The sequence below is a fragment of the Balaenoptera acutorostrata genome, chromosome 12 (genome assembly GCF_949987535.1).
Source record: "Balaenoptera acutorostrata chromosome 12, mBalAcu1.1, whole genome shotgun sequence".
NCBI classification, from domain to species: Eukaryota; Metazoa; Chordata; class Mammalia; order Artiodactyla; family Balaenopteridae; genus Balaenoptera; species Balaenoptera acutorostrata.
The window spans coordinates 51,673,817-51,698,794 of record NC_080075.1 but is presented as its reverse complement, the minus strand read 5'-3'; the positions used below and the strand labels follow the sequence as shown (position 1 = coordinate 51,698,794).

The window sequence follows — 24,978 nt, the reverse complement described above, 5'->3', positions numbered from 1 at the left end:
GCTACAGTTTAATGGACTCCAATGTATTTCATCCAGATTTGGGAAATTCATCAACTAGGTGGCACAGAAAATACAGACAACCACACATGCACTATATTGGATATGGGATCTCAGGACCAAAAAATAAAATTAAATTAAAAAATAACATCTCAGGATTATGGACGGGAAAGTGGGAGTAAACATCGTCCCCAACCTCTTCCTCAGATACGGTTTTGGCGTCCTGGAAAATTCCATGGAAAGCTAGATTAAATCATGTCTCTTAATTTTTCTTTTCTTTAAAGCCCCATAGAGATCCCCTGTATTTAAATTGTAATTATGTTTTTGTTAAAAGATCTCGCCACCATTCAGAATTTTCTTCTTTGAATCATCATGTACCTTCTTATAGTTGCTCTTATATTTGAATTTTGTATATGTTATTTTTCCCACTAACAAAGAGGATTATCAAAAATAAGTTCTCCCTCTCCCTCTCTCAATCTCTTTCTCCTTCCTTCCTTCTTTCCTTCCCTCCTAATAAAATTATTGGATGTTCAGATACACTCTGTATTCTTAACAGAATGAAAGGGAACATGGATTCCGGCAAAGAGGGAAGCAGACTATAATAACCCTGGAGCAGGAGAAAGCACTTTTTGAGTCTCGTCCATCTCTTCTGCTGACACTTTCACCTCCTCCCACACTTACTCACTGCTTAGCATGTGTGATCATAGTACCAACTGCAGAGATAGTTCCTCTCTGATTTCTCTTCTTTAATGCATTTCAGCCCTAGAGCCGGGAGGGAGAGATGGGTATGAGTATTTTTCCTTCCAAAGAACCGAAGACATACTTGGCCTCTGGTATCTCCCTGCTCCAGGTTAAAAATTTCCAGGCTAAAACTTTCCTCGGAGCCAATCCCTAAAAATATCATTCTTAAAATAATATCATTCTACTCTCTGGCAGAGATCACTCACCTGTTCACAAGCACCATCCCTCTCCTAGACTCAAATTGTTATTTAAAAATAAACTACAAGGCAATGACATGCAGAACCCGTCCGCCTACCTTTGCTAGAAATCAAGGAGGTACATAGCAGTGGAAGCATATCTCGTGTTTTGAATTTTTTAAAACACTGAGTGTTTTCATCATATGCCCTATTACTGGACTGTGGGACTGGCTATGGGTTTAGAGCGATGAAGCTTGTTTGATTGAAAACCATAAAACTTAATGAGAATGCTGGCCTCCCAGCATCAAAGCAGGTGGTGGCCTCAGAAAGACTTCAAGGGCCTGGGCAGAGAAAGGCTCTTAAATTTGTGCTGCTTCTTGATAATCTGATTCTGGAGGCTTTGCCAAACTTTCCTTAAGGGCAAGGTGAGAAGAAAGAAAGAAAAAATAATAAACTAAGCAGGAAGATAGGAATCTCTTTCAACCCACATTTTGTCTTAGATTTTAGGAGCATTTTGTTTGTTGTTTTGTTCTGTTTTTGATCAGGGAGGTGGAAAAAAATCTTATCTTTTCTTATCTTTTGAGGATAATGAAGGTCACTCAGAGTGATATGTTAGAACCTTTTTGGCTAGAGGACTTTTGAGAATAGGACTTTCAGATAGCTTTGTAAAAAATGCTTATGTGTTTGTAACCACTACCATAGGAAGGGTTTACCTCAGGACTTAAACACTGTAGGAAAGGACCTTAAAGTACATAAAACTTAATCCCCTCACTTGACAGAGGAAAAACCTGGTGCTCAGAGAGGTTAAGTAAAATGCATTGGGTTACACTTCACACGTGCTGGCCAACTTTCAGAGTTGTGCAGTCCAAACAATCAAAAAGTGCATCCCGGGAAGCCCGTTTTCTTACTTCCTTCATGCTTCCCACTGCTCTTGTTCCCCATTCCTTTGAGCTCTGATCTGAAGAAAAAGATCTGGTTTGATTGCTTTGTTTTGGTTGAAATATATAGATTTGTCTTGTCTTGGTATTTTTTATTCTTTCTTCCCCAAAACTCATCAAGTCACCTTGATTCTACCTTTGAGGTCCCTCTGGATTGTTGGTTATTCCCCATTCTTCCCTTGCTAGATCAACCCTTAACATCTCTCCCTTGGTCTGTTTCAGTTTTCTCCTTTTAAAACTGGAGGCTTAGGGTCTTTTGATCCTTCATGTTAAATCCTGGCCCTATCACAGACCTTTCTAGAAGTATCCATAGCACTCTATAATAGCAGTCTTTGTTAAAGTCCTTATATCATTTGCATCTGTATTACCTTAAATTTTTGTTAAAAATTCAGGTCCACTGCTAAATCAGAAGCTATGGGGAGAGGGATCTGCAGTTTAATAAACTCTCAGATGATTTTTTAATACACAAAACTTTCAACCATTGGGGCAGTCATATCCTGTCATCATTTTATCCATTTTCAACATCATTTCCTCCAATTTTTATCCAGCATCAGTGTTCACCTCCCTTCTGTACATCCTTTCCCTAGTCACACTGACTGACCCTAGACATTCCCCCAAGCATGGTTGTGTATTCTTTTACAACCGTGCCCTTTCTCCAACTTTTCCTCTGTCTCAAACTTTGTAGCTCACATCCTATTCACTTGGAGATATACTATTTTCCTTTCAATGCTAAGCTCAAATAGTATCTCCTTGGGAAACTCTGTTTTTTTACATTTCTTGACCCCCCTCCCTACACTGTGTTGCCCTAGAATGCAGCACAAAACTTTGCTGTAGAACTTATCTCACTTAAGTGTAATTATAATGAATCTACTCAAGGGTTATAGAGCACCAACTATGCCTCAGGTTCTAGCACTAAAGAAATAGTCACAATCCCTGCTAGCAAAAAAGTCTCCCCTAGCTTTTCTCAACCAAAGTCCTCATCTGAACCACAGAACATAGAAAATCAGTTGAGTAACTATTTTCTCAGTTCTCCCAATGATGATACATAACTAGCACTATTACATACAATGGATGTCTTAGGGCATTAGGGCTTAATCTTCCTGAGAAACCCTAGTTGATCAAACACTGATACAATTATAGTAGTTAATACTATGATAGAGATAAGCCCAAGGTGAGGTGGAAAAGCAGAATCAGGTGACCTAATTACCTATGTGTTTGTTTCATCTGTACCATGTCATTCTTTTTCTATCCTCACTTGGCATCTTGCACAGGCTCATTTCACGGAGGTCATTTGATACATTTTGTTGTTGAATTAAAAGCACTGAAATTCATTCTGGTTATGGTTATGTGTCTTCAGAATCCAGCCAAGGCAATGAAAATCATCCATATTTGTAAATCCAGCATCTAATCAGTGCTAGAGACACAGCTAGCACTCAGTGAGGGCTTGGTGAATAAATGTACAAATTTCGAAGGATTGTTACTCAAGAATCATAAGTACTACAGTACTTAAAGAAAAACTAATATGAATGTAAAAAACCTTTCCTATTACTTAAACTAGACTTCTGGATATTCCATTTCAAATTTAATTGCTTCCTGCGTTATGTGTATTTTCAAGACAGAAAGAAAGAGTTGCATTAAAAGTGCAAGTAAAGTTGTATGAAGTGGAAAAAGGCAGCATTTCCCTGGTTGGGGGATTAAAGTAAGTGGTGGTATTTTCAGTGTAATTCTAATCTAATAAAGCCAAAGAAATTTAGTTTGAATATATTTTCAAGAACAAATAGCCTCTAATTACAAATTGCGTTTAGAGGAAGAGAGTGAGGAAAGATATAAAGTGCCGTAAAAATCTGGTGTCCTAAAGAAATTTTGAGGGGGTCCGTTGTACTTCCCTCTCTCTCTGCAGCCACTTCACTTCAGACAAAGTTATCTTTTTATAAGCATCACATAAGCACACACTTCACACTCTTCCTGGGATTAATGGTTTTCCCATTTACGTCACTTAAAGGCATCTCTGTTCATTGAATCACCAAGAAAATTTCAGGCTGAGTGGCTTCAGTTTAGAGAGGTGTCATACTTCTTAGCTGCCTCTAGGGGCTCTTATTAAAATTCATGTTGCAGAAGGAGCATTTCCCTAAATGGTTCCTTAATGCCTCAAATCCCCAACTGTCTAATTTATATCCAAGGAAGAGTTTACTTCCTTTAGGGCATAACCCATTATGTTACAAAGTTGTTAAAATGTAAATAAATACACATAAATCTGTTTAAGTTAGCAAATTGTGGTAAGGTAAAATAATCCTGAATAAACCATGGCATGAAAAAATGTGAAGAGTATATATGGAAAATTCAGCACAAGAATATTACCCTGCAAAAATCATAATTAACCCAAGTAAACCTGCACACAGTGATTTTCAGCACTTTTGCAAGTGAACAAATTTTGCTATGAAAGCAGGACTCAAAATCAAATAGAGGTTAGGAGACCTAGTTTAAGATTGTTATTAAAACACAGAGGCATTTTACTTTAATGGTCATGGGCTTAGTTCCAACTCTTTCGTTAGCAAAAGCTTATTGCTTGGATAGTAAGTACAACTCATCCCAAGACTGTATTTGCCTCTAAATTTAGACTGTTGGGGGACTGGCTCAGCATGGATCCTGGTGATTTATTTGCCCTCAGTGTAATTGGATGCGAAGATCCTGATGTCCATCTTCCGAAAAAGGCTGAGCCCATGCAGGGGCTGGGGGAGAACTGAGCCTGGGAGGGTTTTCCCAGGGTCTTGGCACTTTGAGGTGCTGAGGCTCTGGCTGTAAGCCTCAGGGTCACTACTGAGCTACTAAATTATACACTGTTTTATATTTTAATATGTCTAAAATATAGATCTGAGTTGCAGTTGAGGTGCATTCTAGCCTAGGTTAATTGGCAGTGTTTAATGCCAGTCATATCATAATTGTACATCTTACGGTCAATGATGTCAACAAAACATGGTGGCTGATGAGCTCTGGCTCAGTGATTTTCACACTTTAATTTGGATATGAAATCACCCAGGAATCTTATTAAAATATAAATTCTGATTTAGTAGATCTGGGAAGGATCATGAGGTTTTTCATCTAACAAGCTCCCAGGTGATATTGATGCCGCTGCTTCACAGGCCACGCCTTGAATAGTAAATCCCTAAATGGGCTAAGAATTGCTTCCTTTTAAACTACCTAAAACCTACAGCTTTAAGTCGCATGCCACTGTTTACAAATTGTTCTATATAAACACTATGTAATTTTATATAAATGTGTTGATTAATCCATGATAAATCAAATAATTATTAAATAATAGCAAAAGGCAATGTTAAGGAAGGATTGATTTCAATCGTTGGTCATCATACCTTTCAGTCTGGCGACCTTATAGAAGAAAATGTTAACAAAAAGGTCAATTTACTCTTTCAAACAAGCACTGAAGTCTTACGTATGAGACTCTGCTTTGTCTACAGGTGGTGAGTACAGGGAAGGAATACAGTGACTGAGTTCGAAAAATAATGTTATGTGAAATCTGATGATGATGATAAAATCCTTAAAAAGTAAAAACAAAAAACTATTTGCATTTGAACTATAAAAATTAAGTGACTATTCCCAGTTATTAAAAAGATATCAGTGTTTTTCTAAAAATGCTGAGTTTCTCAGTCGTCTTTACTAATTTTTGATACATTGGAAGGTGGCTATTATAATTCAGGTGAACAAAAGAGGAATGCACACTGGCTAGAGTCAATAAACAGAGGGTTTCTCTGGATTCTTCTACATATGAGTGGTGTGGCCTTGATGATGTTATAAATAACTTGTGGCCTCCAAGTCAATTCAATTTCCTCACAAAGCTGTTAGGACAGTTAAATGAAATAACTTTTAAAATGAGATAATATGTGCAAAATCTCATAGACTCGTCTGCAACCTGGACAGTCTTCATACTTCACAGGGTCTGGTGCAAAATAAAAATGCAGGGCTCCTTGTTCAAAAGTTATTAAGAATTTCAAGATGGCAAGAGGAAGATATTAAATCAAGAGCAGGGTCCTTCTGCGTGTGAGGGCCCTGTGTGACTACACAGGTTACATGTCTGTGAAATATATATGTATAGGCCACATTCCTATCTGCAGTGTATTTGTAGTTAACACACACCATTTATTGAAATATTACAGTATAACAGGTACTATGCTGAGTGCTTCAGTTACGTAGTTTCACTTAATCCTTTAGAGTGAAGGAAAAATGAAGCAAAAAAACATTAAATTACTTTTCTCAGGTCACACAACTACTAAATCTACGGAGCCAGGATTTGAACCCAGGTCTGTCTGATTCTAAAGCAATTTGTCTTAACTAATTTAATGGAATACCAATCTATAACTGGTTATCGTCATCACATTTGATTCAAATTTAGAAACTTAAGTTCAGAAAAATCTATATGTTTGATGGACAATTCATTTATCATGACCTGGATTAGATAACCTATGTCAACCTAATTATCATATCCTGGTACTTCACATAGTAGATAGTCATATCATACATGTGGAACTAAACTGAACACTCAGTCACCAATTTCTCTGTGTGCAGAATATTTACTCAACAAAGATAAAAATCTCATTTTCCTATTATTTAAAATCACATGCTTCTGAATGATAACAGAATTATTTTCATTTTAAAGTAATTAATTTGTTTTAAATGTGTTTCAATAGTGAAAATTCTCCTGAAAAAAAGGCCAATTATGGTGTACAGGAATAATTTTCTTCCAAAAACAGCATTTGATCCAAAGAACTAAGATGAGAGTATATCGTCTCATAATAGAAATTAACATGAAGACCAAAATATTCACTTTGTTTTGGATAGATATCAGATTTTTAAAATATGGCTCAAACTCAGTAAAGTACAAGCTTGCATTTCTATGGAGCTTTTCTTCTTCTTTGTAATGTGTTTTCGAATCCTTCATATCATTTTATCTTTCCTATTCTTTTCAAATTCTGAGAGCAGAACTAATTCATTGTGCTTTAATCCCATGTAATATCATGCCCATTATAGAGCTGAGCAAAGAGAGACAGAGAGGATAACTCAGATTACTTTGTCACCTTCTCTTTGAAGGTTTTATAGATTTCCTCTGGCAGAATTAATGACAGCTTCTGCTGTATTTTTAGAGCAATTTTCAATACCTCATTTAAAGAACCTGTATTTTAATTTTCTGTTTCTTTGTCAGGCTCTCCTTCCAGATTCCTAGGTGTGTTATTTATCTGTGTGTCCCCAGTGTCTAGTACAGAGTCTAGCACATAGTAGGTATTGATTAATGTTGACTCATTGAATGCACACATGCCTAAGTGAATGGAACAATTTAAACAGGGTACTCTAGTGGGTGCTGAAATTAAGAGGAACTGTTAAGTCTTAGACATTATTCATTACTGCTTTCTGCTGGGCTAGAAAATGTCATATTCTATAATATGCATCAATTCCTTAAAATGTCATTGAACCCCCTACCAAACCATGTTACGCTAGCTTGATATCTGAAAGCACTACAATGCATTATGTCAACTGCTGATATAGTTCCAGGCTATGGGGCATCTGCCAAATATGACAGGAAATAAAAATCTGTGGGTCCCCTGGAAGGGAGGTTGCTATGTTCAAAAAGCTGAATTCCAGACAAGAACTCACCAGATACTTTGGAGACTAAAGACCTGAGTTCCACTTCCTTGGGAACCTGAGCAGATGGGACTTCCTGAACCCAATCTCGAAGAGGAGTGCCTATGGCAAAATGCCTGGCTTCTGCCCTAATTGCTTATTTCCCTTGCCCCCAAGGCTACAAGGCACAGAAGGAAACTTACTCTTAGCAATCTATGAAGCCAATACTTTATAGAAATCTAGAAAGTACTTCCAAATGTGTTTTTTTGTGTATCCCTGTTCATACGGTTGGCTACAGAGTACAGAAATTTATGACAAGCATTATTATCTTATTTACACCCTTAGAGGAGGAAGGGATGCAGACTTACAGAGCAGAGAGGCAGTTCACAGAGGTGACATCCCAGTACCAGTCAGAACAGTAGGAGAAAAATCCCCACTGGAAGCTCACGTGTAACTGGGCATCCACGAAATATTTCCTGTTCTTTCCCCTCCCACTTAGACACCCCTTTCTGCAACATCCTAGTAATCTAGGCTGCATTTTTGTGTTCTCTTTCTCCTCAAGGTTCCTATAAAGTTCATTTCATTTAATTATACCTTAATAAAAATATTGAGAACAAGGAAATAGAAGCAAGATTGTATTATGAGTAAAGGAAGCAACATAGAGTAGCTGTTAAAGGCAAGAGTTCTGTGGTCAGATTAGTTAAGATTCAGATCTTGGGGCTTCCCTGGTGGCGCAGTGGTTGAGAATCTGCCTGCTAATGCAGGGGACGCGGGTTCGAGCCCTGGTCTGGGAAGATCCCACATGCCGTGGAGCAACTGGGCCCGTGAACTACAACTACTGAGCCTGCGCGTCTGGAGCCTGTGCTCCGCAACAAGAGAGGCCGCGATAGTGAGAGGCCCGTGCACCACGATGAGGAGTGGCCCCCACTCGCTGCAACTGGAGAAAGCCCTCGCACAGAAACGAAGACCCAGCACAGCCAATAATAAATAAATAAATAAATAAATTTATAAAAAAAGATTCAGATCTTGGCTCTGCTACTTAGTGCTTGTTTTCTCCTAGTCAGTTACCTAACTTCTCCTGTCTCCATGTCATTTGTCAAATAGGGATACTGCTAGTATGTAACTTGTGAGATGCTCAGAGAGTTACTTTTGAACATACAAAGCACTGGAAAACAATGACAGTGCACCCCTCTAGGCAATTTAATAATAAAAGCAAAACCTAAGATAAAATGCCATTAAGTCCACCACACACACGCAAAAAAATGGTGTTTTTCTTCCATGATTACCTTGCTGCTATGTTTGAAATACTGAATATCTAACTATTTCACAAAGTTTCATTAATTTATTTTTTAGGAGTAAATTGTTATGTTTGCTGTGCTGCTGCTGACTGTGCCCTAGGTACAATGGGGTAACTCACTGGGTGTTGTAGAAATTACATGAGACATAGGAAATGCTTAATATGTTATTATCACTATTCTGGAATATACCAACTCTTCTTACCCTTTTATAATTGCTCTGACTTTTAGCATCGCTTTGTATAATGCCTTGTATAATCCTAGCCACAATTAGGTACCACCGAGTTTATATCACTAGAGTATGTTTAGATGAGCTCATTCAGGCAATGTGCTCAAACTAGGAAAAGTACTCAACTTAGGTAATTACTATTATCTCACAGGGGTTCTTGAAAAGACATCCTTAAAAAGGAAAGGGGGATTTCTGACTTAAAAGAAGCCATGGTCTGCTGTTTTGAAAATGAAAGGAGGCAAGGGTAATTGACCTCTGTTTGAATTTTAGTGCCAACAATTTATTACAGCAGAAGAGTTGAAACACATTTCAGTATTTCCAAGATCTGAAAGACATCAGGCAGGGCTTATAATAAATCAGGTTAATGGTACATAAGAATTTGTCAAATTCTTTGACATTCCCACAAACTCCATCTTGCTTTCTCATTACAGTTTTAAAAGCAAACTGCCATCTTCTGTGGTTTTTTCTTTCAGGTGGAGAAACTTATTTTCTTTCTAGACTAGAATTTTTGCCCAACACTGTAAGTCAATTTGCCTCCTCTTCATCTAGGCTACACTAAGCTCTCTTACAAGTCACTAAACCAAGACCCTACCTCTAGGAAGGCAGCCCAGAGCCAATGTGTGAGTCCTTGTGTTACAGGAATTCCTTTGTATTTTTGTACAGTCTATTATTTGGTCGGGGGGGCATTAGTAACATCTATCTTAGAATGATTATTTAAGTTGAGGACATTTTGCCAAACATAATTAAGGTAGAATTTATTTTCCTTAGTTATGTAATAATATGGTGAGTAAAAATATGTGGATATGTATGGAAAATGGCTAGGAGGAAGTGAGATGGGAATGCAAACAGCAATTCTCTTTCCAAAAGAATGAATGAGACATGTGGAAAGGTTAACATAAATGTATTGGAAAATGCTACTTATCAATATAGACTGTGACAATGTAATAAGACAGGAAAGGGAGAAACTATCTACAGGTATCAGGGACCCCAACAAGGAAGAGTCTGGAGGAAATGAAAACCTGGGAGAAACGTGTTTAATCATGACTTTGGAACCCCCATGAGGACGTTCTCCCAGATAAAGAAGTCCTCCCTCTTCCCGAGTTGCATGATTATCAGTGAAGATCTCCTTACCCTCCAAAGTTTCCTTGAGGTCAAATTTTTCCAACAGGTCACAAAGCCTTTTATTTAAAAATTGGAAAAATAACTTAAAATGCAAATTCTGCCATGGATTTTTATTCTTACATGTAAAGAACTCTACTCTGAGTAGTGAGGGAAATAAGACAGAACAGAAGGACACCTGAGAACCCACATTTGACGAGCTGGTTCTACCATAGAAGGGGATAAATTGAGAAGCCTTCACAATCTTCCAAAGTTCTCTGTTGTCCACAAGAAGTAAGACAGGAATTAAGAGGTATCTGTGCAAAGGAAATATTGCACCTTTTTCCTGGTGCTGATACTGGTACATTGTGTGAATTACGGCGATGCCACTGCAAATGGCAGAGAGGACCATGCTGATTACATGCAGGTATCAACTATTTTTTCACAGTGGGTGAAAATGCTCACATAAGAGGATATTTTCTGAACCTCATCCACTTCATAGCTTCTTCCAGATTTTTAGTGCTAAAAGTTTCTCAATGTAATTAAAGCCTGCGCTGATCTAATTAGGTTGATGAAATTTTCAGTAGGGATTTAATTCCCCCTAGCATTTCACTTATTTATTTATTTTTCTAGAATCCTTCCTTAGGCTCATCACAAGCAACTTTTAGTGGTAGCATTCTAAATTTCCTGACACAGGCAGTGTCTCTACTCGCACTGCTGACTGTAAAACTCCAGCAAGTACACATGGCTACAAACTTCCAATAAAGCATTCTAGGTTGTTTTATCCAATACAATCCTTTCCTCCCCCTTCAGTTTCATTTCCCTACTAACAAACTATGTTGAATAATGTTCACTCTGCAAGAGGGAGATAGGTGTTTCAAAGCATTTTGGAGGCACAAAGAGGCTAAGAAATGCTTAATAGCCCAAGGAGATTCTGAGGCAAGATTAATGAGGGAGCAGCATGACCCTTCCTTGTAAGTCATTAACTGCAGAAGCCCTCATGGTCAAAATATTGGGGTAGAAGCACGTATGAGTGAGTTTGCCACCTATCTTTGAATGTTAAAAAACAAACAAACAAAAACCTTTAATGAGCACCTTAGGAATCAACTGTAATACTTTTAGAGCAAAAAAAAAAAAAAAAAGATTTCCAAGTTGTTTAAGGTGAATGGGCAGGGCAGTAGGTGTCCTCAAATAGACTCCAAACATCTCCCTTAGATGCCATGATTTAACTTCCTACAGCATCTTCTAATTCCCTCTCCTGTTGTAGCAATCACTCAAAAAACTGCTTGCTGGAAAAGTTAAATTTGTTTTTAAATGATCTTCTTAAGCAACATATATTTCAGGTTTTATTCAGTGGTATAAAAAATGCAAAGAATATAAACAAATGCTTCTGCCCAAGCATGATTAGTATTGTTTTTGTAAAAATCAAATTTAAAAAGCATATTTTCAAAGATCTATTATCCTCTAGGAATTTCATAGATGTGGGCTGTATATAATGGTAAGTTATTATTTACAATTTTTCCTGTAACTTTTCTCAAATTTATACCCTTGAAAGTCATTTTCAGTAACCTCAAACATTTCTCCAAAGTCTTTTTGATTTATTTATGATGAAAATATAAATACTTTTTAAAAAACTACTTTGATCCCCTTATTATAAATTCTTGGCCATTCAAAGCTCCCTCTCGGTTTGAACGAAGTAATATATGAAGTTCAGGTTAGGTTTTGCCAAATTCTGTTGGAATAATTTTACTTTATTTTGAAATTTGTTAATCACTAAAAAAAAAATTTCTTAATGAGGGTTGGTTGCTCTCCATGCAAGCCAAGTCTTATTTCAAATAAGCATTATCAAATGCCATGTAGGGAGAGCCCTAACTGCTAATTGCTTCTAATAAACACTAGATTATGGGTTGTTTCATTATGTGGAGTAATTTTTTTTTTTACTTTAATCTTTAAAGAATGAAGATGTGAGTTAGTGAGAGTGGTAGGCCATCTCTAGTTTTGTATCTTGAGTGCCACTGTTTATAATGAAACAGAGCCAGTCACTCAAGTATTATATTTTATCTGGACAATATTCTGTGTTTTAATCCTGTTACCCCTTCAATGCTCTTCGGTGGGACAGACAACCTCTAGGTCTGTTTCCCCATTTACAAAATAAGGAGGTTGAAGAATGACTTCCAGGATTCTTCCTATTTTAACACTCCAAAATTTCTTCTATGACTTCAGACATAGTGTTATGAGTATCTCCCCCAGGACTGGTTATCCTAAGGGGGATCACATACTAGACTGAAAATAAAAATGTTATGAGCCATAGATGAAATCATAATTAAGATTTTATATAACATGCCTGAGGGCAGAAAGCCTGAGATAAGAGTTAAGGAAGGCTCACATGGGCATAAGAGGGATGTGGTGAGAATGAACATGGGTATGTTTCTCTCTTTTCAGCAACTCTACAGAGCTCACCCATCTGAAATAAGGTGATTTGATTCAAAATCTATGATACTTTGTCACAATTTCATTTCAGTAGTAGGAATAGCAGGGCATTCTAAACAGATAGTAACTCAGACTTGGATGGAAACTATGAACCATCCAAAACCTCTCCAAGTAAAGTGTGTTTTGATTTATAGGCTGATTGTGCCCGTATCCTTCCACTCTACTGTGTCAGGAGGAAATAAACTGTAAGAGATTATACATCCGTAAAACACTGGCAAGACTTGCTCCAGACACATACCCCAGGCTGTGGAAGAGAGAGATGTAGGAAGTGCCCGATCAGTAAGATGAGTGATATCTATGCCAAACCTACAGAGACAATAACTTGAGTGAATCCTCATTGTTTGGACTCAGTAGCTGCCAATTAAATGGAAAATCACCTGACTTGGTTTTTATGGTTGAAAGATAAGTATAAAATACACAAGCAACAAGGATATAGCACAGGGAATTATAGCCGTTATTTTGTAATAACCAATAATGGAGAATAATCTGCAAAAATACTGAATCACTATGCTGTACTTAAAACTAATATAAAATTGTAAGTCAACTATACTTTAATTTTAAAAAAGAGATGAGTTCTAAAGTGTCTCAACTGCTAATTAACACTTAAAGATATTAATCTGAAGTACAGTTCAATCTGAAACCGTAAATTGGGATTAAGGCAATCCACTGAAGATTCACACACACAGAAAGTTGCCTCACCCAAACTGAACTCAGAAGACAATGAGGCTCAGCTGAACTTGAGCGATCACTGCAGAAACTCTCATGTTTTTATAGGATACCCAAAAGGGCTCTTTAGCTAGATTCCAGTTTCTGCTCGAAATCCTTAGATTCCCTTTCCTTTTTCCAGTCCACAGCAAGACTAACTTTCTGCAGATAAAGCAGGGCCTAGGGGCTGACCGTAGGTTGGTCTGTTCATAGTGAAAGTGAGGAAATGGTGTGGATGACTGGGGCTGTGATTCTGCCCCCACCCCAATTCCTATCACCAGAAAGGGTTTCAGGCATCATATTGTGAAATCTAACTATGTTTTCACCATGCTTCTCCCCAACCTGAAACATGTCCTCATCCCTGGCTCATAATTACCCTTCAAGACGCTCACGTCCTGACTCTTCTGTGTATCTTCCTTGTCTACTTGACCCCCGCTCATTCACTCTCTTTTGTACTCAAATGGGCATAACTGTACCACACAGAAATGTCTAGCATACATTTCTAAAAGTTGTTTCTGTTTGTAACAGAATTGAGGGTTTACACAATCTTCTAACAAACATTCTGTTAGGACACTGTGTATTATGGTGGCTAAGAGCACACAAGTCTCTGAATTCAGACTGCCATGATCATGCTCTAGGCTTGCAGACTTGTTAGCCGTGAGACCTTGCTCAAGAAACTTACCTCTCCAAACCTCAGTTTCCTTGTCTGAAAAATGCAGATAATTACTTCATACGTTGTGGAGATTCCTGCAAGGCTTAGTATTAGGCACAAAATAAGAGCTCAGAAAATGCCTACTGTTATGACAATGATAATAATTATTAGGATTTTATAATGCTCACAGAGCTTAGCGCAGTCCTGGGTCATGTTATGTATCTGTAAAAAGTAAAAGTTATTCTCTGGGAGGCAGTCAATCCCTTCTACCACAAAGCATAGTTAGATTCAGCCTTTCAGAACTGCATCTCCTTGTATTTGTTAAAACTATAGCGTTTTCGAATCCTTCTTAGGACTTTTCCATATACATTCACATACTGGGCAATGCAACATCCAGTATATTTACATAAATGGAAAACAGGTAAGGATAATTTGAGCACTGATTGTTTTTCACTGATGCTTACTTGAATCGAGTTTATATGATTACAATATTTTCTTTAAAATAAACCAAATCAAAAAAGAAGGGATATATGTATATGTATAACTGATTCACTTTGCTGTATGGTAGAAACTGACACAACATTGTAAAGCAACTATACTCCAATAAATAAATAAATAAATAAATAAATAAACCAAAGTACATCACTGCTTACCAACACCACCTATAGCTAATCATTAATAAATTCAAAGTTATTAAATTTTATATTTTAGAGGTCTGTACCATTAAACTACAGCCATATAATGCAAGAGGAACTTCTGGTTCTAGCAGCCAAGAGAAACTGGGTTGTGCCTGAATGAAAACAGGCAGCTGTTATGGAAAAATATTCATACAAGTTGAAATCCAAAGATCTTTCTGATCTTTTTCTTCCCATACCCCAACAAGTTCCGATCCTATCAAAAGTTACAACCAACAATGACAGCTGAGAATGAGGGATGAAATTCTTGGTATCTTTTAGCCTGATAGTTTCACTCAGGTAAATATCAAGTGAGCTCATTGGACCACAAACGAAACATCTTTACTTCCTTCAGAACATATTTAAAATCTAGGAACAAAATTATTTCATCGTATAGATTCATCTTGTTTTTGTTGCATTTGGTCTCTCATAGCCTATTTTTTTTCTTCTTCTTTCCTGTAATGGTCAAATAAGTCACCGCTGTATATATAACACCTAAGGCATTTAAGTAGAAATGAGCAAGGTGTTTGGCTTAACTCTAGACCCAATATTTCTTTGTGTTTGACTTTCTTTTATAGCTAATATACAACTGCCCCTGCAAATCTTAATTGTGAATTACTTACAGACTGTAAAGAAGAGGAACTTAATTCCTTGATAATGTTCTATGAGTTGCCCCCATCCCCCCAATCCTATATAAACAACAGTGGAATATTGAATTTAAGGTTGTGCCCTTTGACACCACAAACTCTGGGTCTTCAGCAAAGGTGCTTTCAGTCTGGATCTGAAATGATGAGGTCATGAATTAGGAATGATTCTGGTGACAGTGATATTTACCTCTTTGAGACAGCCCATAAAGTTGTTACTGACTGGTGACCCGGGAAGGTCTGCTGTGCTGGGACTGCCTCCAACATAGAAAAAGTCATCAGACCCCAGCATGGTATAATCTTCTTGCGTGTAGCCCGTTGTGGTAAGAATCCCATCCACTGATATTGTCACCTAGATAACAAAGCACAGGGAAAGGACACGCTATACTCAGACCTACATACTGTAATCCTGGGATATGCCTGTTTTGTGTTTTGTTTTGTTTTAGTTTTTCATTTTGCGTTTTTTGGTTTTTGTTTTTTTTTCTGTTTGTTTGGTTTTTATTTTTAGACCTATGGCGGAACCCATTTTCATGTCTGTTTGAGGTTTATTCTCCGATTCTATGCAACTAGCCCTAAGAGATCTAAACTAGTTAGAGAGTTAACTGATTATTGAACTAGTGTCAGCATCATCCCTATGGCAACTCAAAAGTTATTTAGCAGACACAAAAATGGTGTTAGTAAAATGCTTCCTAGGTTAGTTTTGCTGGTAGTACATATTAGCAAAGTTTAGTCGTCTGTTATTAACTAATCACAACGTGCACCTTGTTAACAGAAAAGGCGCAAGCTCTTTCCAGCAACGTCACTGTTTGCACTATTGAGCAGCAGCTGTCCAGCATGCAAGTGCCTACGTCCATGCCAAAGGCGAGGGGAAGCAAAACAACCAGTGGAAGCAGCACACGCTGATGTGCACATGCAGGAGGGACAGTACCGTTCAGAAAGGAAAGGAAAGAAAACGGGGAGAACCAAAGGAAAACACAACTGCTCTGTGATGACGGAAAGATGAGTGGGTGTGGCATCTCCAGCATTCCCAAATCAAGGGTGCATGCCATGCATCATGAATGGTTCGAGACTGGCTGAGCTTGCGGTCACTCGGGCCAGCCACCATTTTGTCTTATCCCGTGTTAACCACAGCTGGATGCAAAACGTTCGAAACGTTAACGATGCCCCTACAGGTGAGTTGGAAAACAGAAGTTGACAGGAACAGGTAAAAAATAAGAAGGTCAACAACAGATGAAAAGAAGGAGGTCAAAGTAAGCAGAAGAGTACCAACCGCAGTTCCTCTTTTGTTAATGATGTCTACAGTTAAAAGAAAGAAAGAAAACACACGGCAAACCCAAAATAAGAAACAATTAGAATGATATCTACCGAACAATGTAGTTTGTTTACCATAGCGTGTCCAATGCCTGAGTGCTTTGTGGAGAAGGGGGGAGAAAGGAAATTAAAAACTGTGAACAGAATAACGATCGTTACTTAAAAAATATGATGGTCTCTACCATGTTAGTACATTTTTTGATTCAGGTAACGGTTAGTAGAATGAAACATTCCATGAATGACATGTTAGTTATTAAGCATGTTAGTAACATAGAAAAAGGGCAAAAAAATTTTACAAGAAAAAAGCAGACTAACAAATAGGCCTCCCACAGAGGTAATATTTTTCCTGCCAGTATTGTTCGTAACTTGCTATGAGACAGAAACAGACATATGGCAATGTTCCTTTGTCTCCCTGGGTACATCTGACAGACATTGAAAAAGTCTAAAAGGGATTCAAAGGCCTAAAGCTCATCAGCTGACCACTGCCGCCTTTTGCCCATAAGTGATCCCTCCCCAACCCTGGCCCACCCCAGTCCCAGCAAATTCATAGGAATCAGTTGGCATTGCCCTACTACTCAATTTTACAGCATACAAGGACTCCTCCTCAACTCCAAAACTTCCTTCGGTCATATTGATGGACTTTAGGGTCACAGTTTACTGCAATGAAACAAAGCAAAGATCCTGACACATAGAATGAGTAGAATGGATTTGTTTTTAATCTGTCCTGCCACACATGCACCCCGGCTGTATAACTGCAGTTTCCTTTGAGCTACCAATTCACAGTTTGGTTTGTAACCTGAGCAAAGGCAAATCTAGAAAGTAGGCTCCTCAAGCCCCACCCTTCCTTCTGTGCTTCTCTCAAATGAGCATTCGGCCTCTTGGTGAGAATCTGAGAGAAAAATAAAAAGGGAAAACCAAAGAGACACACTTATAGGAAATCCGTGGTCTACAGCTACCCCGATGGTGGGCAACTATCCCCCGAGGCAGGTGTGAAGCATGCAGGGCCCCTCCCATGACACTAAGGCCTCTGAAAGGTCTTGGAGGGTCTCAAGAAATCCTTCATTTTTACTTTTCTGCCTCAGCTAGACTAAATCTGCACCTAAAGTTCCTGTTTGCTTCTCTAGCTTGGATAGTTTAAGCCTTTCAGAAGCGGGAAAGAAAAGGTTAGACAGTTAACAGCTCAGAAAGAGAGGGCTGTTTTAGTAAAGGAAAACCAGAGACAATCCGGTCATTCTGCAACTGTTCAGAGAAACAACAAATATGTTAAGGATATTAGTTTGAGATCAGCACGTACTGCAGAAAAATTAGTCACTGTCAACACTTAACAAAATGGTATGTTGTAATATGATAAAATTTCAAATAATAATCAAAACTTATGTTCAGTATAAAAGGACAATCTATTATTCACTTTCATCTGTATATATATATACTGTAATAATATGTCTCAGTTAAAAGCATACAGTATATGGGAACCCATACATTTACTGAAAAATTGATATTTTCCTAACATGTAGACACTTGGAAGAATTTTTTAAAAATACAATCAAATAGAAATGGGCATCTAGAAGATGAACTGGCCTCTCCAGAGACATTTGGGATTTAACATAAGTGTCTGTGCTAAAAGTAAAAATATCTTCATAAACAGACTCTTAGGAGATGTGGAAACCCCCAAAGTCATTGTTCCCCCTCAGGGACTCTTCTTGTCCTCATTTCAGAGTTTGGGGTGGGGAGGGAGCAGGGACTGATACAATCCCGAATCACAAACACACTGTTGTTGGATTTTTTTTTTTTTAACTACAAAAAAGGAACTGTGATTTAATGACCCCAATGTGCATGCTTCCAAATGATCACCATGAAAACTATAATTTAAAATCAAATAAACAAAAAACTAAAAACACAACAGAATCACACACATCACAGGAAGGGCAGGTCGCAGGGCTAACCTTGCAGCCCTCTGGGAAACTGTCATGTGTCGCTGTGTCAAAATAGCCTTTAGGCCCCTGGGACTTTCTAGATATGCCCCTGCTCAAGTATGGCAGGAAGATTCATCTCAGAAGAAGAAAAAAGCTAATTTGTAAGCGACTCTGAGGAGCCCTGTATCATGTTGTTAGGGTTTTCAAGTACCACACACACAGCTGTAGCGAGAAACAAAGCCAGTTACTCTCTTATCCACTGCGCTGTTACCTGACGCAGATTCCTGGTGACTTTCACATCATGCCAGGCATTATCATTAAACTTTCCATTCACGGGCTCCACTAGTGCTTCAAAGGCCCCTGATCCCAAATTAATGACCAGAGAGACAGCTCCATTTTTCAGGGCGAGATTGACATAATCAGCTGACTTCCCAGTGTGAAGCATCAGTCCATTCCTCTGAAGGGTTTTAAAGGACAGAGTTATTTCATCGCTGCTGCTTTGAATGGGGTTTTGAGACAAGTCGTAGCAGAAGTATTCAGATCCCTTGAAAGTGGCAATGTATTCTTCTTTTCCTAGAGGAAAACGGATACATACATGTGTAAGTAAAGAAACATACTATGTAAATTAGCAAATCTTCACAGAAACAATAACTAATCAGCCCCCAAATTAACTCTTTGTCTAGTTAACATTCATGACAAGAGCCCTGTCAAAGAGAGTTAAATAGTACTGTAGGTGGCAGTATATTTTTAATAAACCTCAGCTATTGGGCCATCAACTGCAATAGCTAAAGCTGACATTCGTGAAAATTCAATGCATTTTTAAGTATCACTGCAAGAGCTCTGATCAGAGAAAGTAGCTCTGTGATATCTTGAGGGCACGAGTCAGGTACCATAAATACATATTGGATGGTTCTAGTCTGCTGGCAACAATGGATTCCAATGTGTTTACAACATTCTCTCCATCCAACTGAGGTGTTATTTTAATTTTCAGTGAGGCATTTATATTCAAAGATCTTCTCAGTGAACAGCCAAATATTTCCACCACTGAGAAACCATAACAAATTATCTGATGAGGGGAAAGCAAAGAAAAAATAATAGAATTTGGTCTGGAAGTAAATAGATCTCCTATAGAGCAAGTGCATTTTTTCTCCCTGGGTGGAGGTGGCAGTGATAGAAAGCTTAATGGCATTAGCTGGATCGTTGGTTCATTCCCTGATCTCACCAAGCAGATGGTAGGGCTGGCTTTTATGAGACTGGTAAGAAATCCAGGACATCCTCAGGGGAACAGCATGTAAATGAAGTCTCAACATCTTCTATATATCTCAGTCTTTACTACATTTAGGAGTAACAACGTAGATCCCACAAAATGTTAGATCAAACACAAATGTGGCTATTTGGAAAGGGCAGTCTTTTCCCACTAATTAAGCGAGTTTAACCAAAAAAAGAGTAGAAGCCAAAAGCTCCCTCAACTTTCTAGGCAATGATGGCGTTGTACCAAGAAAAATGAGACACTATGGTTTGGACTCAGCTTCTGATAAACTATAAACATAGAATTCTAAGTGATACTAGAGAATCTTAACCTGTTTCCCTGGTAATACAGCATCTCTACTATGCCCACTGGAGGGTTCATATACTAACACCTGTTTCCCTGGTAATACAGCATCTCTACTATGCCCACTGAAGGGTTCATATACTAACAGGGGTCTCACTCTTACCCTGGCAATAGGATTTTACCTCAGGACTATTGTCATTCAATAATCTAATAACTCATGTCTTTGCATCAGAGCTCAAATCAAGGTCTCAGCTCATCAAGGCCCAATGACCTGACACTCTGGATACAGAAAGTACCATAAGCAACTACAGGTAAGCAAGGCACGGCACTAAGTAAGATAGTGAGCACCTAAGAACTTTCACAAGAGAGTGAACCCTTGAGGGAGAGTCACTGTCTACTAGTAAACTATTAGTGAAGACTGGTGGTCAGGTTAAACTCACCACATTCTGAGGCAGAGTCACCAAGCACAGCCCAATCCATACTAGAGGGCCCCTTCCATTCAAACACTCAAAATATTGGCTGAAATCCCCCCAAGTGTTAAGCCCAGTGCTAGTCTTTAGAGATAACAGAGTGACCAAGACTGACCTAATCCCTGTCTCTGAAAGTCTACAGTTTAGGTGTTTGTTTCCCTGGTCAGTTCAATATGGCAAGTGCCTTGATACTGGGACCCAGCACAACTAAATATTTCTGATACACTAGGAAAAAAAAAAAAAAAAGCAGGCTAAACTATGAATTTAGATCCTAGCTGGCCAATTGTTAACTGCACTGGGGGCAATTACGCATCTTTTAAAATCTCAGTTTCTAAAAATGGTTAGTGATACCAGTCCTTCAGGATATAATGAGATAATGCTGTACAGGCATCTGGCAAAGTTGGTGGGCACTAGAAATGGTAGATGTCTTCCTCCTTGCCTGCCTAATGTAATAAATGTGATAAATGATCTAAAACAAATAGCATATGTCATACTTCATTGTGAAATCTAGAATAGTCTCTTTAAGATCAGAAACAAAACAAAGATGCCCACTATCAACATACTGTGCTTAAAGTCCTAGCTAATGTAGGACGACAAGAAAAGCACATGAGCATTATCAAGAGTGTAAGTGAAAAAAAACACATCATATTAGCAAATATAATTGTATACACTGAAAGACCAAAATTATCTTTAAAAAAAGAAACTGTTGGGTTTAAGATATTTCAGAAAGATCATAAGATTATACGTAACAGGGAAAATCAATATTTTAAACATACAAACAGATCTATAGAGTCAATGAAATTCCAGTAAAAATCTCAATGATTTTTTTTAAATGAATACGAAAAGCTGGTTCTACAAGTTCTATGAGAAAAACAAAGAGCCCAAAATAGCCAAGATACACCAGAGAAAGAAGATTAAGGAACTTTCCTGTGCAAAGATGAACAATTATTAGAAAATTATGATAATAAAGATAATGCATTAGGATAGACAAAAGGGGGAGAATAAAGATAATAATCAAACTAAAAATAATCTTAAGCATATATGAAAATGATTTATATCAAGTCAGGCATTGCAAATAAGTGAGCAAAGTATAGATTAGTCAATAAATGGTGCTGGGACAACTGGTTATCTACATGAATAAAATGAAATTGGATCTTTACATCATTTTGTTTACAAAAATGAATTCTCCATGGACTAAGGATATAAATTAGTAAGGTAAGTCTGTAAAATTTTCGTAAGACAAGAAATTACAATACTGAAGTATGGAAGGATTTATTAAATAGGCACAAAAATCACTAATAAAATATTGATAAATTCAACTGCATTAAAATTAAGAACACCTGTTCATCAATAATACTATAAAGAGAGTAAGAATCTAAATTAGGTTGGTAGAAAATATTTTCATACCATATTAATCTACAAAGGACTACAATACAGGATTTGCAAAGCATTCTGATAACTCGATTTGAAAAAAAAGATGAACAATGGGAAAATGGGCAAAATAAATGTATAGTAATTTCATAGAAAAACAGGTATATGCTGTATGAATAAATAAAAAGATGCTCAATTCTATGAGTCTTCAGGGAAAGGCAAAAATCAAATTATATTCAGAAACTATTTCATAGCCATGAAATTGACAAAAAATGATATGAAAAGATAGAAAAACTCCAGGCTTTGTAAAAGCTATGGAAAAATAGTAATTCTTATCCAATGCTAATGAGAGTGCTGATGAGCTGAAAATCGACCAACGGCAATAAGCACTATTTGGCCTTATGCTAGCCCATGGGAACGTCACATATTATAAAGGTGTCAGTCTTTAGAAAATTGTTACCATAGTCAATTAAAATACCATTCCCAATTCCCTTCAATTCATTTCTCTCTTCTCACAGTTCTGATTATTTGATGATAGGGAGTCAAGTGAATTCTGGTTCATATCCGTATACATACATCAGATATACTGAGATTCACTTATCTGAAGATATCTGCAAACTTTTCATCCCCAAGGAATACTCAGAACAGGTCTCTGAGCCAAAGGGAGTTTTAGAGACCCTCTTCTAGCCCAAGCTTTTAATTTACATTGTTAAGAAAATGATGCCCATGGAGTTTAAATGACTGTCAAATTCAGAAAGTGCACCAACCACAGAAGCAGGATTAGAATTCAGCCTCTGACTACCCTTAAATACTAAATAACAGAGTTTGGGGGCTTGAAGAGGTTTGATCTAGTCAAAAGGCTGTAGCATTTTATCTAAGTGACTTCACATCATTCCAAATATGATTTATTCAAAATAAATCTTGACAAAGGATTTATTTGCCAGATAATGTGGCAGAGCCAAAGGAAAAAAATAGTAAATAGAGTTTGCAGTTCACTAGATGGAAAGCTGTGAAGTTATATGAGAATTGATGACATTTCACACCATCATATTCCTATTACTTAAAAATGAAAATGTATCACTCCTTTTCTATTGTTTAATATCAAATTTAGATGATTTAAATTTGCATTAAATGCAACCACATAGTTTTGGAAAAAATCACGCTGTACAATATATCATTACCTCAAAAGGCCATAAATGAGACATGAACCTAAGCAGGGAAAATCTTTTTGCCATATTCTTTTTCAAGAAAGAATATGGGGCTTCCCTGGTGGCGCAGTGGTTGAGAATCTGCCTGCTAATGCAGGAGACACGGGTTCGAGCCCTGGTCTGGGAGGATCCCACATGCCGCGGAGCAGCTGGGCCCGTGAGCCACAGCTGCTGAGCCTGCGCGTCTGGAGCCTGTGCCCCGCGGCGGGAGGGGCCGCGATGGTGAGAGGCCCGCGCACCGCGATGAAGAGCGGTCCCCGCACCGCGATGAAGAGTGGCCCCCACTTGCCGCAACTAGAGAAAGCCCTCGCACGAACCGAAGACCCAGCACAACCAAAAATAAATAAATAAATTAAAAAAAAAAAATTAAAAAAAAAAGAAAGAATATGTGTACTATGTGAGAATACATAAGTCATTCTATTTTCTTCAAGAGGACTATAATTCCTCCAATTCTTTGTTACCATACAGTCTTTGTCATTGTTTTGTGCTATATCATATGCAAATACCAAGCAGCATAGTGAAGAGTTATTTATGCTCTCCTGTTGAACACCTAAAGAATGGGTCTATGTCCATTTTAAAATGTAAGTCCCAAATATCTTGTGCATTTCTAGTATGTTCTAAAACAATAAACATCAAAAAGAAATTAGATTCACAGCAACATATATATCAACAAATTCTTATATCCAGGATACATAAAGAACTTATACAAATCAATCAGAAAAAAAAAAAGCAAAACTAGACAAACCAACAGGAACAGACACTTTTATCCATGATAAAAGGATATCCATATGGAAAGATGTTCAACTTTATTAGTATTCAGAGAAATGCAAACTAAACCACAATAAAATATCAATACATTCCCCTACAATGAATAAAGTGAAAAAGACAAAATGCACAAAGTGTTAGTGAGGATGTGGAGCAACTAGAACTCTCATGTATTGCTGGTGAGAACTGCTTTTTGAAATTAGCAATATCTTTTAAAGCTAAACACCTGCCTACCTTATGACCCAGTAACCCCCACTTGTAAGGATACACCCAACAAAATGGACAAAAAGATCATCAGAATAACATACTAGAATGTTTACAGCAGCACTCTACACAATAACCTCAAACTGAACAGCACTGAAATGCCAATCAATAGTAGAATGGATAAATAAAGTGGGGTATAGTTACACAGTGAAATATTAGACAACAATGAGAATATATAATCCACAGCTACATGCAAAAATATGGATAAATCTCAGAATAATAACATTGAGTAAAAAAAATTCCACACATAAAAGAGAACATACTTATGATTCCATTTATATAAAAAATTTTTAAACAAGCAAAACTAATCTCTACTGTTGTAAGTCAAGGTAATGGCTACCTTTGGTAGATATGAAGCAGGGACTAGTTAGGAGGACTTTCTGGGTGCTAGCAATGTTCTGTTCTTGATCTGGGTGTTGGTTATGGGTGTGATCAGAGTGCAAAGAATCATATAGCTGTACATTTATGATACGTGCACTTCCTAGTATTTATACTATATTTCAAAAAATAATTTAAATACTAGTTTAAATAATCTGTATGACTGAGAACAAAACAAGTTCACCTGATAAAGTCTTTTCTTTGTGATTAATAGGGTGATATGAGTAAGACATTACTCCCATTAATGTTACTTTTATTAGTAAAAATGAAAATGATAGCAACAGTAATAATACCAGTTATGTAGCATTTAAAAACTTTTCAATGCATATTAATATCCTTTAATACCATTTGCTCTCCAGAGCAACCTCATAGGATATAGAAAAAGTATATAAGCTGCAATGGATATAATTATAATTGTTTGAACGACCATATCCAAATGCGCTGATTAATGGATCATTGTCAAGATAAAGGGAGTCTCT

The 24,978-nt window shown here is 37.5% G+C and overlaps 1 protein-coding gene across 15 annotated transcripts in view; it reads right to left on the bottom strand.

Annotated features, from left to right (window-relative positions):
- Positions 1–24,978, bottom strand: part of NRXN1 (neurexin 1) — a 1,115,884-nt gene that overhangs the window by 674,364 nt on the left and 416,542 nt on the right. For 7 of the 15 annotated variants that reach the window (XM_057558508.1, XM_057558511.1, XM_028168477.2 and 4 more), the window contains 3 exons: positions 18,763–19,064; positions 16,633–16,677; positions 15,458–15,619 (listed from right to left, as the gene is read on the bottom strand). In XM_057558508.1, the coding sequence (XP_057414491.1) occupies positions 15,458–15,619; positions 16,633–16,677; positions 18,763–19,064 (509 nt within the window). The remainder of the gene's footprint in view (positions 1–15,457; positions 15,620–16,632; positions 16,678–18,762; positions 19,065–24,978) is intronic. The other 8 variants (XM_007190038.2, XM_057558512.1, XM_057558513.1 and 5 more) reach the window with 2 other exon arrangements.